The sequence below is a fragment of the Melanotaenia boesemani genome, chromosome 8 (genome assembly GCF_017639745.1).
Source record: "Melanotaenia boesemani isolate fMelBoe1 chromosome 8, fMelBoe1.pri, whole genome shotgun sequence".
Taxonomy (NCBI): Eukaryota; Metazoa; Chordata; class Actinopteri; order Atheriniformes; family Melanotaeniidae; genus Melanotaenia; species Melanotaenia boesemani.
In genome coordinates, this window is record NC_055689.1 from 7,612,100 (window position 1) to 7,626,413 (window position 14,314).

The 14,314-nt window shown below is 40.4% G+C and overlaps 1 protein-coding gene across 1 annotated transcript in view; it reads right to left on the reverse strand.

Annotated features, from left to right (window-relative positions):
- Positions 1–3,282: 3,282 nt before the first annotated feature.
- The window catches only part of LOC121644369 (MAGUK p55 subfamily member 7-like), a 39,120-nt gene continuing 28,088 nt past the window's right edge, over positions 3,283–14,314 (reverse strand). The window contains exons 15-19 of the mRNA XM_041992277.1: positions 9,222–9,302; positions 9,029–9,122; positions 8,773–8,881; positions 7,840–7,983; positions 3,283–4,030 (exon numbers count right to left, since the gene is read on the reverse strand). Coding sequence (XP_041848211.1) covers positions 3,782–4,030; positions 7,840–7,983; positions 8,773–8,881; positions 9,029–9,122; positions 9,222–9,302 — 677 coding nt within the window. The 3' untranslated portion in view covers positions 3,283–3,781. The remainder of the gene's footprint in view (positions 4,031–7,839; positions 7,984–8,772; positions 8,882–9,028; positions 9,123–9,221; positions 9,303–14,314) is intronic.

Here is a 14,314-nt window from a genome sequence, read left to right on the forward strand (position 1 = left end):
TTTAGAGATTTACGAGTGTAATTACATGGTTGCCTATAACTGGCGAGACCACTAAACTATGTTTTATGTTAGGAAATGAATCCTTCTGCTTTCTGATGGGTTTCTTTGCAAAATGATCCTTCATGAGGACAAAACAAGGAGAATAATTAAAGCAAGTTTTTCCTATTGTGATATGTTTAACTTTACTCTGTCAGCAGGGTGAGCAGCTGTAAACCACAACAAGGCTCATGTTTGTCAGTGTTTGTCTCCTTCTTGGAATAACCAGGACTGTGAATTATTATGAAAATGACATTTGACAGAATTTTATATTGTCATTCCTGTAACTAGATGACAACAATGGGCTCTGGGCCCAGTATTCAAAGACTCAGTGGTTCTGCTTTCATTTGTCATCCACATCAAAACACTCTTATGTAAAACTCTGTCATGCACAGTTACAACAGAATTATTTTAAGCAAATATTTGTGATAAAATGTGTTTTAGCTTGTTTGCTGCTGTTTAAGCTTTGGAAATTATGGCTAAATTCCAAGTAGCACTTGTCCAATGTATAAAAAAAACCCCCAAACTTTTCTCCATGTTCATAATTCGGCAGTATCAGTGGGGAGGTCGAGTTTCTGTGGTTGCAAAGCTGAAAAACACATGGAGCAGAAGCATCCCCGGTAGGTGCAGTAAATTCCACGCTCACATTCCTCAGTAGTGGCTGAGAAATGCTACATGCTATCACACACCATTTACCCTTGTCCCTCTGTGATGTGTTCAGCGGCTAGACTGTTGATATTAGCTTGGAACACACCTACATTCAGCAGGCAGGAGACCTGTAAAAAACACAGTGAAGGACATATATCTTGTTTTGTTTGGATAATTTGGCACTTATTTCTGTGTGTACAGTCTATGTCTTACAGGTTCACAAACTTCAGGTCTGTCCAAAAGGCCAAACATGTAGCAAGTGGGCTCAAGGGGGAGAATTTATTTTAGAAAATCCTTTTTTATTTCTTACTTTTATTTGAAGTGAGCTGTCAAATGAATGTCATGCTATTTCATATGATGATGTGCACAGAGAGACATCATTAAGCTCATTGTTCCGGCACAATGGGGTGTTGTTTTCTTTCTGAAAGCTCTGATAATCCTACTGCTAGAAATTACACTCACTGGTCACTTTATTAAGTCTGCCTTGCAAGTACCAGTACCAGAATTTTTTCTTCAGAACTGTCCTAATGCTTCATGGCATAGATTCAACAAGGTGTTGGAAACATTCCTCAGAGATTTTACTCCATATTGACACGACAGCATCACATAGTTGCTGCACATCCATGATGAGAATCTCGTGTTCCACCACATCCCAAAGCTGCTCTATTGGACTGAGATCTGGTGACTGTGGAGGCATTGGAGTCAAGTGAACTCATTGTCGTGTTCAAGAAGATGAACTGAGCTTTGTGACATGGTGCATTATCCTGCTGGAAGTAGCATCAGAAGATGCTACACAGTGGTCATAAAGGGATGGACATGGTCAACAACAATACTCATGTAGGCTGTAAACAATGCCATGTTGGCACTAAGGTACCCAAAGTGTGCCAGAAAATATCTCCCACACCATTACGCCACCAGCAGGTTGAAATGTTGATATAAGGCAGGATGGATCCATGCTTTCATGCTGTTTACACCAAATTCTGCTCCTACCATCTGAATGTGGAGCTGAAATGGAGAGCAGCAACGTTTCTCTATCTTCTCACCTGGTGTGGTTTTCTGCTGCTGTAGCCCATCTGCTTCAAGGTTGGATGTGTTATGTCTTTATAGATAGCATCTGCATATTCTCCGCTGTCATGTGATTGGCTGATTAGCTGTTTGTGTTAATTAAGGAATTCAACAGGTGTACCTAATAAGGTTATCTGAATGTACCTGTTAGCAAACGCCTAACCTAATGAGTCAGATGGTTTTCACATCTGGATATTTGTCTTCAGAAGCTGTCTACATAAGAGGACAGATACATACACATAGCAGGTGATTAGATCAGTCACAATCTAAAATCAGATTAAACAGTCATGACAAAAGTAAGAAGTCTGAGCAGACATTGTTGATTGTCATCTCATTTAAAGTAGCACTAGCACCAACCTTTGTGTTTTGGGTTATAAATGGTTAGCTGACTATATATATTATTTTATTATTTTATGAGTCTTGTGCAAACTTAGCTGCATCATACAGTTAGCATACAGTTAAATTAGGAGCTAGTTAAAACAGGACAGTGGAGCAGCTAAAGATGGATATTTAAGTTTGTGTAGTCAAAGAGCTAAAATGACTCATTGTATAGGATGATTTTTTTATTTTTATATTTTCCAACAGCTTAGCGTCACTTACTCACTTAAACATCAGTCAGTCTCTGAAACTTCACTGCACTCCATGAACTTTTTCCCTTTCACTTTTTAGGTCTGGTAAGCTAGCTCTCACACGTTTACTCTTTGCTTATAAAAAGAAAAGATGTTGCTTTATTACATGTAACATATAACATCTGTAATATTTATTTTCACAGACTTCAAATGGACAGTAACACCCCTCAGCCAAATTATTCGAGACCACTTGACATCATGGTTTTTGTGTAATGTTTGACGTGTGAGCTGCAGTGAACATTAAACGGTGGGTTTTCGTTGGATCCCTTTAGTGTCTTTAATGGTATCGTTATGATCTCAGAGCATGCCTGCAGATTCTCAGCTCTATGATTAAATTATGCTGCCACGTATTGGTTTAGGTTGGACTTCAGGCCTGGCAGAAGTGTCACCGTTGTCCCGAAAGTCTGTGTTTACGCTGGGTGCATCTTTTTTTCTCATTTTTGCCCACACCCTTTTTGTGTAGTTGTGTTTGACACTGACAATAAACTTGCCGCGGTAAAATAACTGCCGTTTTACCCCTGCAGCTAATCCACTGTGTGGAGCCTCTCTGCACTTTTACAGTAAGCTTTTATGAGTGGTCATAACTTCTCTCTGTACAACTGTGAAGGCCCAAGTCCCCTGAAAGCAATTACCATCTCCCCACATCATACTGCTCCCTCTTCCCTCCAAATACTACGTGATAGACACATTAACACTCCTTCACACCCAATTGAGCACAGCATCCAGAAATGAGTAATGAAACACCATGAATTGTTGAGGAATGCAGCCATTAAAAAAGATTTACATTAAGCACTGCATGTGAATGAGAAGAGTTGAATCTTCAACAGTTGGGCAGCTGTGATGGTCAAACACAGAAGTATCCGATAATGTGTCACTAGCACTTTATTACCTTAATATTTTTATGTATAAAACAGCTTTAAATTATAACTAGCACATCCATAGATCTATGAGTAAGAGTACAATTAGCTTCATGAAGGATCTACAGTGGTTATCCTGTTTGTGTCCATATTTCAAACAGCATATTGTTGGCAAACCGCTTCCCTGACTGCTACTAGTAATATTTCTCTGGTGTACATTACAGCTAATTGAAGTACAGCAACTGTCAGAATAATTACATGCTGATGTTTGCAACTTGGCAGGGAAGGACTACACTCAGCCACAAAGCTCTGGAGAGTTTCTTTTTTTTCCTTCTTCATCCTGTGAGTTGAAGTTGTGTCAGCTAAATTCTAACAACGAAATGCAGAGAGAGAAGGAAAGAGAGATGGATTCTGTCCACTAAAAAACACATTATGGAAAAACGTTGGAGTCATGGAAAAATATTCAAAACATGACTAAAGCAAATATTCAAGGTGTTAAAGTCTTGCTTATAATTTAGGAGATTTCTTTTCCCCCTTTCTTTTCTTTTAGCCTTCTGACTTGAAAACAAGTGAAAACACACGATCACAGTTCAATCTTCGTTGTTTTGTGGATGTGGTGCAGATCCACTCAGGAGGAACCCACTGGACCTCTGCCTCCTGGATCTTCTCAAGGTCTGCCTTCAACTCTCTAAACGCCAAGGCGATATCTCCGTTAACAATCACCTTGTCAAACAGGTGACCGTACTGGCTCTCCATGATTTCAGCCAAGTCAATCATGTCCTCAAAATCCTCCTCCTGTGAACCAAGAAAACAGAATCAATCATGCATTTATGGACTGCTACATAAAAGTCCAGTTCTAGGTGAAGTCAGATATATAGAAAAATTTTATTTGATCAGCCTCTCAGACTTCATTCCATACAAGGAAACTCACTTTTCACCCTTTCTGTATTTGAAGAACGAATATTGTAATAATGCAAACAATGCTGCTGAATTTTGTCCATATGGTGACTTAAACAACCTTAAAGAAATTGCTTTACAGTAATCTGCAAATTCTGTAACACAACAGGATACAGAACCATGACCACTGAGCTACACTGACCAAGGCATGACACATCGTTTCATGCTGGGTGTAAAGGATAAGAGACCTTTTCACACCAGCTGCAGTACAAGTTGAAAACAGCCTTTTCAGATAGACTTGAACTCTCCAAAGGCCGCAGTGCTGGGCACCCAGCAAACCACTGTAGCCATGCTGCAACACAGGTGTGTGACCTTAGGGTTTAATAAGGGCCACATGGGCAGCTGGGGTCAAACAGTGCATGTGAAGCCAGATGGGCATCAGGCATGAGTTGTCCAGTTGAAAATATGTGTACCTTAAAGAGTACAGATTACTGTCTTAAAGAGATCAAAAACCCAACAGAGAAAAAAAAGGAGAAGCGCCTCAGCTTCAGACATTCTTTAGAGTCATCACACATTCAGACATGATGTAAACCTTCATCTGGGCAAAATGTGCTACATAAACTGTAGTCATGGAACAAGAAACCACCCACCGAGTGGCCTTGTAACCCCCTGTGTCTTAAATGTCTCTTAAATGCAAATCACACGGTCAGCTATGTGTAAAGCAAGGTGTGTCTGTGGCATTGGGTGAGCATATCAAGACCAAGGTGTTTGACCTCACACCGCCCTGCATGTTACAAGACATGCAGCAGGCACCTGACTTCACACGTGCTGTTGGGGCCTGTGCTGTGAAACAAGCTTAACGTATCCAGGATATATTTTTGTTATCCGGCTTAACAAACTATCAGTCAAAAACATGCTGAAATGCATCTGATCTTTGTAGTGGCCTGGTTGCATTTGCACAATCACTGATCACTATTCATACATGATATTTTGCCCCTGCATTTACTAACCTGCATGCTGAGACAGTCACTGTGCCGTCCTGCAGGTTTAATCACCAACAACCACAGCCAGGCTCATGGTTTTCTTTGTGTTGCTGATGTTTCTGTTCTTGTGATTAATTGATTAACGATTTTTTACAGTTTTTTGTTTTTTTTGTAGGTGCTTCTGATGGCTGTCAGTTTTGTTTTCTTAAAGATGTTGCAGGTAGTTTTCTTTTTCCTTACCTATTTTTATTTATTCTGCTGAGATCGAACAGGTGATGCTGTTACTTTATGTCTGGTGTATCATTGTCTCTTTTTTTCAGTCTCCTTTTCTCTTTTATTTACTTTCTTTCAATTACTCGCCCCCACCCTTCTTCTCAGGTCAAGCATAAATATGTAAACTCTGCCATAAACAAATCTAATAATAAAGAATAACACCAAAATTATTAATAGCGGCCTTATATCCATAAAGCTCCTCCTGGAAAAGCAAATGTGTTCAGCACCACACAGCAGCCAGGCCATCATTCTGCTGATATGATGCTGGACAGGACAAGATAAACAAAAAAAAAACAAACAAAAAAAAATGTTTTGTCATGTTGCTGTGCAGAACAATCTGAAGTGTGGGCAAGTCTTGCTGGTTTAAGTCTTTTAGTTTTGTTCTGTTGCATACAAAAAGGTTATAGTGGACAAAGAGTTGCTTTGTGGGGGCATAAAACTTAATTTTTTACAAATAACTTACAATGCATTGCTTATGTGGCAGCTGACAGAGTTTTATGTCCATACTTCTTCATTCTTTGTTTTCAACATTTTGTCTTCTAACTGATAAAATTTGTCTTCAGACACTGTTTCTGTCTCGAGCTAACATTTTACCAACAAGTACAAGACGAAGCTATGGTTTCACCTCTGAGGGCTACAGGCTGGTAGCGTTTTGGAAGACTGCATGTAAGGAACATGTATTTACTACAATAGTAGTAGTATTTAAATAGTGCCAGGTTTTCAACTCTGGCAGTGTTCATGTCCATATTGCAGGGTTGGTGTCAGCACCAAATGACAAAAATGTAAAAATAAGAAATGCTCTCCTTTTACCTTTGTTTAAGATTAGGGTAAGATATTCTGTTTAGCTAAAACCAGGCCAGTCTGACACTGAAGATGAAAAGAGATAGTGAATTTACCAGGAATAATTATATTCATAGTTGAATCCAAGATCTGGTAATCAACAAGCCAGAATCTGACTTCCTTTTTTCTGCCAAATGCATTTAGTAATGTGTTTATTTTAGTTTACTTAGTTAATAAAGTGTGTTGTGAGCTTAAAACTGGTCAGAAATATGTTTTTTCTTTAATCCGATGTGAACAGTTGTAGAAATGGACAGATGTGATTTTAAGACAGAAAACAACATTAAATATTGATCTGTTAATGCAAGTTTTTTTTTTTTTTTTGCTTTTAAACTTCAAATTTGTAGGCAGCTGGATCTGTCGTGAGCATAACTGTTCACCTACGTTCTTGAGTACAATGCTAGGAATCCACCAGGGCGCCTACTACAGATCTATGACCAGACCAGAGTTGTAGGTTGTAAACAAATCCTTTGCCATTTTGTGGGATCAGTAGTTGATAAAATTCTTGAGCCAACTCCAGAGGTGTCAAGTAATGAAGTATAATTACTTCGTTACCTTACTTGAGCAGAAATTTGGGGTATCTATAGGTTATTGGAGTAATTATTTTTCAGATGACTCCTTACATTTTCGTGTAATTATCTGTACTTTCTACCACTTACATTTTAAAAATGGTCTTCTTACTCCCATTTCATTCCAGCGTGTCATTAAAAAAAACAAACAAAAAAAAACAAACTATCTGTATCAAGTGGGCTATCCAGATTGAATGAATTTAATTGTGGCTAGATGGGAAATCTAAACAAATGCCATTGCAACATCTATTGGTTTGTCATGGTTCATCATATCATCCAGGCCATGAAACACATGTATATGCTCATATATGGTTCTTTAAAGTATTTGCATTGTACTCAAATGTGTTCATTTTTCAAGAGCATCTATGTAGCTGAAAAAGTTTAGTGCATCCCAGCTTTTTCAATATTAACATTTTAATATAACATTTTAATCATTATGACCTTTTGAAAAATGTTATTTGGGGGAGATGGGGGAGTGCACTGTGGGGTCATCTGCCACAGTTTAACTTTGAATTTTTAATGGTATTTTTCACCCTTACATTACTTTTATTTTTATACTTTAACTATTTTTTAAACCGGTACTTTTCACACTTTTACTTAAGTAAAACTTTGAGTTGATACTTCTACTTCTACAGAAGTATTTTTAAACCTGAGTATCTATACTTCTACCTGAATAATGAATGTGAGTACTTTTGACACTACTGGCCAACTCAGGCATCTCATGAATGGTAGACAAAGCACCCTTTCAGGACCATCTTCACTGTGTTTCTTCATCCTCTTCTGCCGTCCAAGGATGCAAATGTCTCAGACTTATTTACACCTACGGTTGTTTGTCTCCACGTCAACTTCTAAAATAGTACTGATAGTACTGATCTCTCTCCGGCTGCTTGTTTTTCCCAGGAACAACATGACTTCAAATGACCAATATTAACAAAAAAACGTTTTTTTGACTTTGTGAACCACATGGAGTCAAACCTGGAGTTGAACTGATAAGCCTCAAATCCTGCTTTTTTGTTTAAGCACCTTGTGAAAAGTAATGACTTACTGAAAAAGTCCTGACTTGGTGAGCGTTCTCTTCATCACAGACAAATTTAGCTCTCCGTCTGGTGAGGCGTAGCTCCTCGATGCATGGGGGTTTCACAAACACCACGAATGGTTTGAATTCAGATGTATACACAAGCTTTATTTTCTGCAGGGAAAATAAAAAAAGGGGAAACGTAAAAAAAAAGTTTGGAAAGGTGAATGCTGCAGCACACCTGAATCAGATTAATGCATCAAAATGCTTGGAGAAAACCTGACAACAAGTTCTGGAGGAGAGGTATTCCATTTAAATCAGGTGTGCTAGAGCTGAGAAACATCTAAAACCTGCAGGACTGCAGCCCTTGAGGACTGGAGCTGGACACCCCTGGGCTGTACCAACAGAAGACCACACCAGGTGCCACTCCTGTCAGTTAAGAACTAGAAACGGAGGCTACAATTCACATCAAGGCATTCAAAGAATTTGGCATAAACAACGTGACAACATGGATCCATCCTGCTTTGTATCAGCTGGTCAGGCTGCTGGTGGAGTAATAGTGTGGGGGATATTTTCTTGGCCCACTTTGGACTCATCTGAGCATTGCTTAAATACTACATCACACACATATTGTTGCAGACCATGTCCATCTTTTTATGACCACAGTGTAGCATCTTCTGATGGCTACTTCCAGCAGGATAATGTACCATGTCACAAGGCTGAGATCATCTTCTACTGCTTTCTCATCATGGATGCAGCCGACAAATCTGCAGCAACTGTGTGATGCTGTCATGCAAAATCTCTGAGGAATGTTTCCAACAACTTGTTGAATCTATGACACCAAGAATTAAGACAATTCTGAAGGCGAAAGAGGGTCCAACCAGGTACTAGCAAGGCGGACCTAATAAAATGGCCCATGAGTGTTTGTAATCAGAATTTTTTTGTCTATAAAATAATGCTCACACTAGGATGCAGATCCAGGAGGCACACCTTGCCCTCTGCCATCACTGTGTGCACAGAGTCTAGACATGTTCCATAGTAGTGGCCTCTGTAACAACCATATTCCACAAACCTGGAGGCAGAGGGAGATCAGGGGGAAAAACTGGGTAAACAGCATGATACAGTCAGACAGCAGAAGTAGTAGTTAAGCTAATAAAAAGGAGAGGAATGACTAAACACAGCTCAAGTAAGCCTGACTCCCAACCTTCTGATACTTTACCTATGATTGAGAATTTGTTCTTCAAACATATGAACTGTCACAAAATGATAATCCACCCCTTCATTCTCATGACTTCTCTTCTCACGTGTTGTGTCTGAAAGACAAGAAGACAGGAGGCTGTTTGTAAAAGACCAGATATGTTTTAATGTTCAGGAGGGAAAAGGTGATGGAAACCTGACGACATCTGCCTTACAGGGTACACTGACGCCATAGCGGTCGGGGTCCGAGATCACCAGCCTCCTCTTCAGTTCACTTACGCCAACGCCGCTGGGCCCTGGAGACAAAGATCAAAAGACAGTGTTCTGTTTGTGGGTATTAATTCTCAATATCACTGTAGTAATGCTTTCCTTGAGACCAACATTAAATCTGTCTTTATCATCAGAGAAGGAGAGCAAGACAAAGTCAGACAGACGGAGCTCTGATTTCATTCTGATTTTGCTCTGAACCACCCTCTGTCTGCATCTCTCTGTTCAATGTTTAATGCTCATTTACCTTCTGGAAAAGCCATAGGATCATATCTAAATGTGACATCTGCAAAACCACAAAGGAGTGTTGTCGCTGTAGTTAAGGATGCCCAAACATACATACACAGTACTGTAGCACCTGGGTTTCTCCAGCCCCAGATTGCATCAGCCTCTAATGGAGTCTAAAAGTAGGATTCCTGACATAGCTGCCTTTTCCATCACTGGGTTGCATGAGCTTGATACATTACAAAATATCAAGTTTATGGACTCGCTCCTCTCACACTGCTGATGTGTTCCACAGCTGCGCCACAGGACTGGAGAGGAGCATCATCAGGCTCTGCGGATACTTTCCTCTGATCCTCTTACTTTACTTTAGATTGTAAGAGTTACATGATCTGTGGGGCTTAAGGTGGCTGGCAGTAACTTTCACCAGCTTTCCTGGGGCATAAAGGTCTATTGTTTCATTCAAATTGCATGCGCTGTTCAATCAGAAGGAATATTGACCTGGTCAAACATTATCCAGCAGGTCCTGGATTAGTGATCCAGGTTCTGGGTTTCCTGTCCATAACTTTCATTGCCAATAAGCTATATATTCTTAATGATGACCTCCGGTCAATGAAGGGCCTTTGCAGCTGACAGTAAAACGTAATCCAGAGTCAGGGTGAGCTCCAACTCAATTAAAGAGATATAAATCTAAATCCAAGCTGTCTGAACTGTCTCAGTTTGATGATGGAGGACTTGGCTGATATTATGAACGTTCTTATTCACAATCCGCTTGTTCTTTCTTCTTTCATATCATCGCTCCTTTGTCTCTTTTTAAATGCCTTTTGCAACTCTTCAGTTTTTTGTGTTTTTTGCCACTTTCAGTTTAGTTTTTGTCTTCTTCCTTCTCTCCTTCACTTCTCATCTTTCTTCTGTTCTCTTCAGTCACAGATGACTTTCAGCTGTATCCTAATATGACATTAAAAAGACATTCAGCGGTGCTCAATATAAAATCCCCCAGGGAGAGATATAGCTCAAAAATACACAGAGCAGACCTGCTGGATTGGCAGACAGGAGAATCTGGGGTGGGCCACTGCGTAACATAAGAGAACACAATATATTCTGAACCAGGGTTCTTTGACAGTGTTTACGTGGTTCTGATGGGAAAGGATTGTTCTTGCACTCAAGACTGGAAACATAAATCTTCATCAGTGTATTATTTTTTTCTTTTGATCAACAACAGCTCCGGTAATGCTGTCCCTTTAGTGAATGGGATGATGGTATATAGATTTTTTTTTTAAATGGGAAACAAAGCTGTATAATAACATTAAACTACCACAGCACCATTATATATTACCACCCTAACTACCAAATAATAAACAGTGTATAGAGACAAATCATACAAGTTTGTTGAGGAGTTAATGGTCAGATTTTCTTCAGCAAAGCAAGTCTGAAGGGTCACCAGAGGTTGGTGGAATAAGCTGCTTTAGTCATGCTTGTAATTCAGTAGAAGAATGGTTTCTGAGACATATCTGAGGAAACTGAGAAGTGTCAAAATCCCCAAACAGCTGATGATAAATATTTACAACTGTGCCATTGCGGGTGTGCTGACAATCAGTTTTTGGTATGGTTCTCCAGCTGTACTAAGGCCGAGCAGCAGGAGCTCCAGCGGGTGGTAAAAACAGCAGGGAAAATCATAGGGCCCGCTCTTCTTCCTCTACCATCTACATCACCCACTGTCTGAGGAAAGTGAATAACATCCTGTGCGACCAGCACCACCCTGCTCGTCACCTCTTCCACCTGTTGCCCTCAGGTAGAATGTACAGGTCCATCCGGGCTAGAACCACCAGAATGGCCCACAGTCTGTTCCCCGAGGCGGTAAGACTGCTTCCCCCCTCCCTGCCCCAACTATGAACACTAACCACACCCCAAAACAGTAACTATTCCGACTCCACGTTTCAGATTCAGATTCAAAACGCTACATTTATCCTGAAGGGGCAATTCAGTTTGCAGATGTGAGTCGCAACAAAGGACAGCACATAATCCACACACTCCATGTTACACACAGATAAAAATGGAGCAGTTTCACCATCAGTTACAAAGAGCAACAGTAGAAGTAAATAGCTAAACTAGATGAAAAACCCAGAAAAAACACATATAACACCTCACACTAAGCTCTGTCACTAGCATTTAAAAGCCTGATGGCGAGAGGAAAATAATATTTAGCATATATATTTGTGTTTCTGCTGGGAGCAAGATAATGCCTCCCAGAGGGCATCAAGGCAAACCTCTCTTTGAGCACATGACCTGACTGGCCAGTAATGCTGTTTGCTTTCTGGAGCACCTGTCTGCTCCACAGAGTGTAAATGAAAATGGTAGTATGGCTGTTATTTTTTATACAGCGGTGTCAGCAGCAAATATCATTTTGCACGTTTAGTACTATGCAATGTTGAAGCTCCAATAGAATTTCATTGTACCTATGACAGACAATAAATCCTGAAATCTGAAGAAGTTATATTAACTGAGAAAAACACTGAGTTGGAAAAAAGAAGAAGAAGAAGAAGAACAACGGTGGGCATCCCCAGGAGGAAAATGGAGATATCCCTTCTTTTAAGAAATTTTCCATATCATTTTCCATCTCTGGCTCCTTTCTGTCCTCACAATTCCAAACCAGTCAGAGCTTCCTGCAACTGATTCCGCTGGATGCCTCTTTGGGATGATAGATTGAATCAAACTCAGGCTCAGGATGCTGTAGGGCTGTCTTGGTTGACATGCCTCTGCAGCATCGCAAGAACAGTGGGGACAGTGCCTCTGGACTGGCAGACTGGGATGGTGGTCCACCTCTTCAAAAATGGGGGACGGAGGGTGTGCTTCAACTACAGGGGGATCACCCTCCTGAGCCTCCCTGGTAAGGTCTAATCAGGGGTCCTGGAGAGGAGGGTCCGTCAAAAAATCAAATGTCAGATAGTCGAACCTCAGATTGAGGAGGAGAAGTGTTGTTTTTGTTTTTGTAGAACAGTGGACCATCTCTACACCATCTTCAGGGTCTTGGAGGGGTCATGGCAGTTTGTCCAACCAGTCTACATGTGCTTTGTGGACTTGGAGAAGGTGTTTGACCGTGTCCCCTGGAGACTCCTGTGGTGGTGTTCCAGGAGTATGGAGTTGCAGATCCCCTTGTACAAGCTGTCCAGTCCCTGGACGACTGGCACCAGAGCTTGGTCTGCTTTGCTGGCAGTAAGTCCGATTTGTTTCCAGTGAGGGTTGGACTCTGCCAAGGCTGCCATTTGTCTCTGATTCTGTTCATAACTTTTATGGACAGACTTTCTATGTGTAGCAGAGGTGTTGAGGGGATCTGGTTTGGTGGTCTCAGATTGGGTCTCTGCTTTTGCAGATGATGTGGTTCTGTTGGCTTAGTGGGACCATAATCGCCAGCTCTTGCCAGAGTGATTCACAGCCGAGTGTAAAGTGGCTGGGATGAGAATCAGCACTTCCAAATCTGAGACCATAAGGCGCATGCAGACAAGAGAAGTTCAGTCCTAAAAGTCAGGAAGTGAAGAATCCAGCTGCAGGCGATATTATATATAGCAGATTACAATAAGTGAGTATTTCAGACGGCAGGTTTATTGCAACTCGTGTTCTGTTCTGGCTCATTGAACAACACTCCTCACTGTCAGGATGGTCCAGAGCAAAGCTGATGAAAAGGCTGTTCCCAGTTTTACCGATGAGCAGTGAATAGAGAATTTCTGTATGTCCAGAGAGACATTTCAATACATCTGTCTGGAGAGGATGGACACAACCACCTGCTGCAGATACTGAAGGAGTTGGAGTGTATGCAGCCTTGATGCTTTACCTCCTGCCTTCCAACAAATCATAACACACATTTTCATAATAAGCATCATTTTCTGGAGGTTCGACAGACCAAACATACATGTATACATGATTTACACATTTAAAGAGAAAATGTTCCATTGAAAATGCATCACTTGTTATTTTTTTGTTATGTGCAAAATAAAGATCTCATCACCTGCTTTTAAGCTTTGTGTGCTTTATCTATCAGTAGCAAAGGTGAAGGAGTAATTCGTCACTGGAGGGTTGGTTGTGACTGACTAGTGATTTAGGAAAATTATGAGGAGATACAGTCACACAAAATTAGCAGTATATGAAGGTTAAAATGTAGAAAGGGTGGTGAGATGTTTACAGGTGTGTACTTTTATAATGTCCACAAGTATTTGATGCCAGATCTTTGTTAAACATGATAAACTTCATCCTGTGCTGCATTTTAAAAAGTTGATAAACAGTAATGCACACCCGAGGATAAAGGTTTAAAACATAGAGAGCAAAGGTGGATTATTTAATATGTCACAGCTATTATTGGTTAAAAACTACTTAATATTTATATTAGCTAATATTTCATAGATGTGTTTCCAAACCACATCTAACTGACAAAAACTGAATACGTCTGACTGTTTAAAAAGTCTTTTATTTTTTTTATAGTAAATACAGCAGTGGAAAAATAACTATTTACATGTGCGTGTATGACTATGCATATCAAGTTGGCTTTTCCTGCCTTCCTGTCCAGTACACCCAGAGACCCTTTATCACAGATCTCCGCTGGCTTCAGCTCTGTAGAGCCGCTAGCTTGGTGCCTGTTCCTGAAAGAGCTGCAGCATGTTGAAGCTGCATCGCTTTGCCTCTGCTGTTCAGCATCTAACAGCTTGTCCTGCACAGTAACCAGAGGAGTGTCGGCCCTTTTTCAATTTCATGGAAAAACAGGGAGGGTGGAGACAGATACTTAACACACAGCAACTATAATAAAATATTTTGAATTGTAATATAGTTG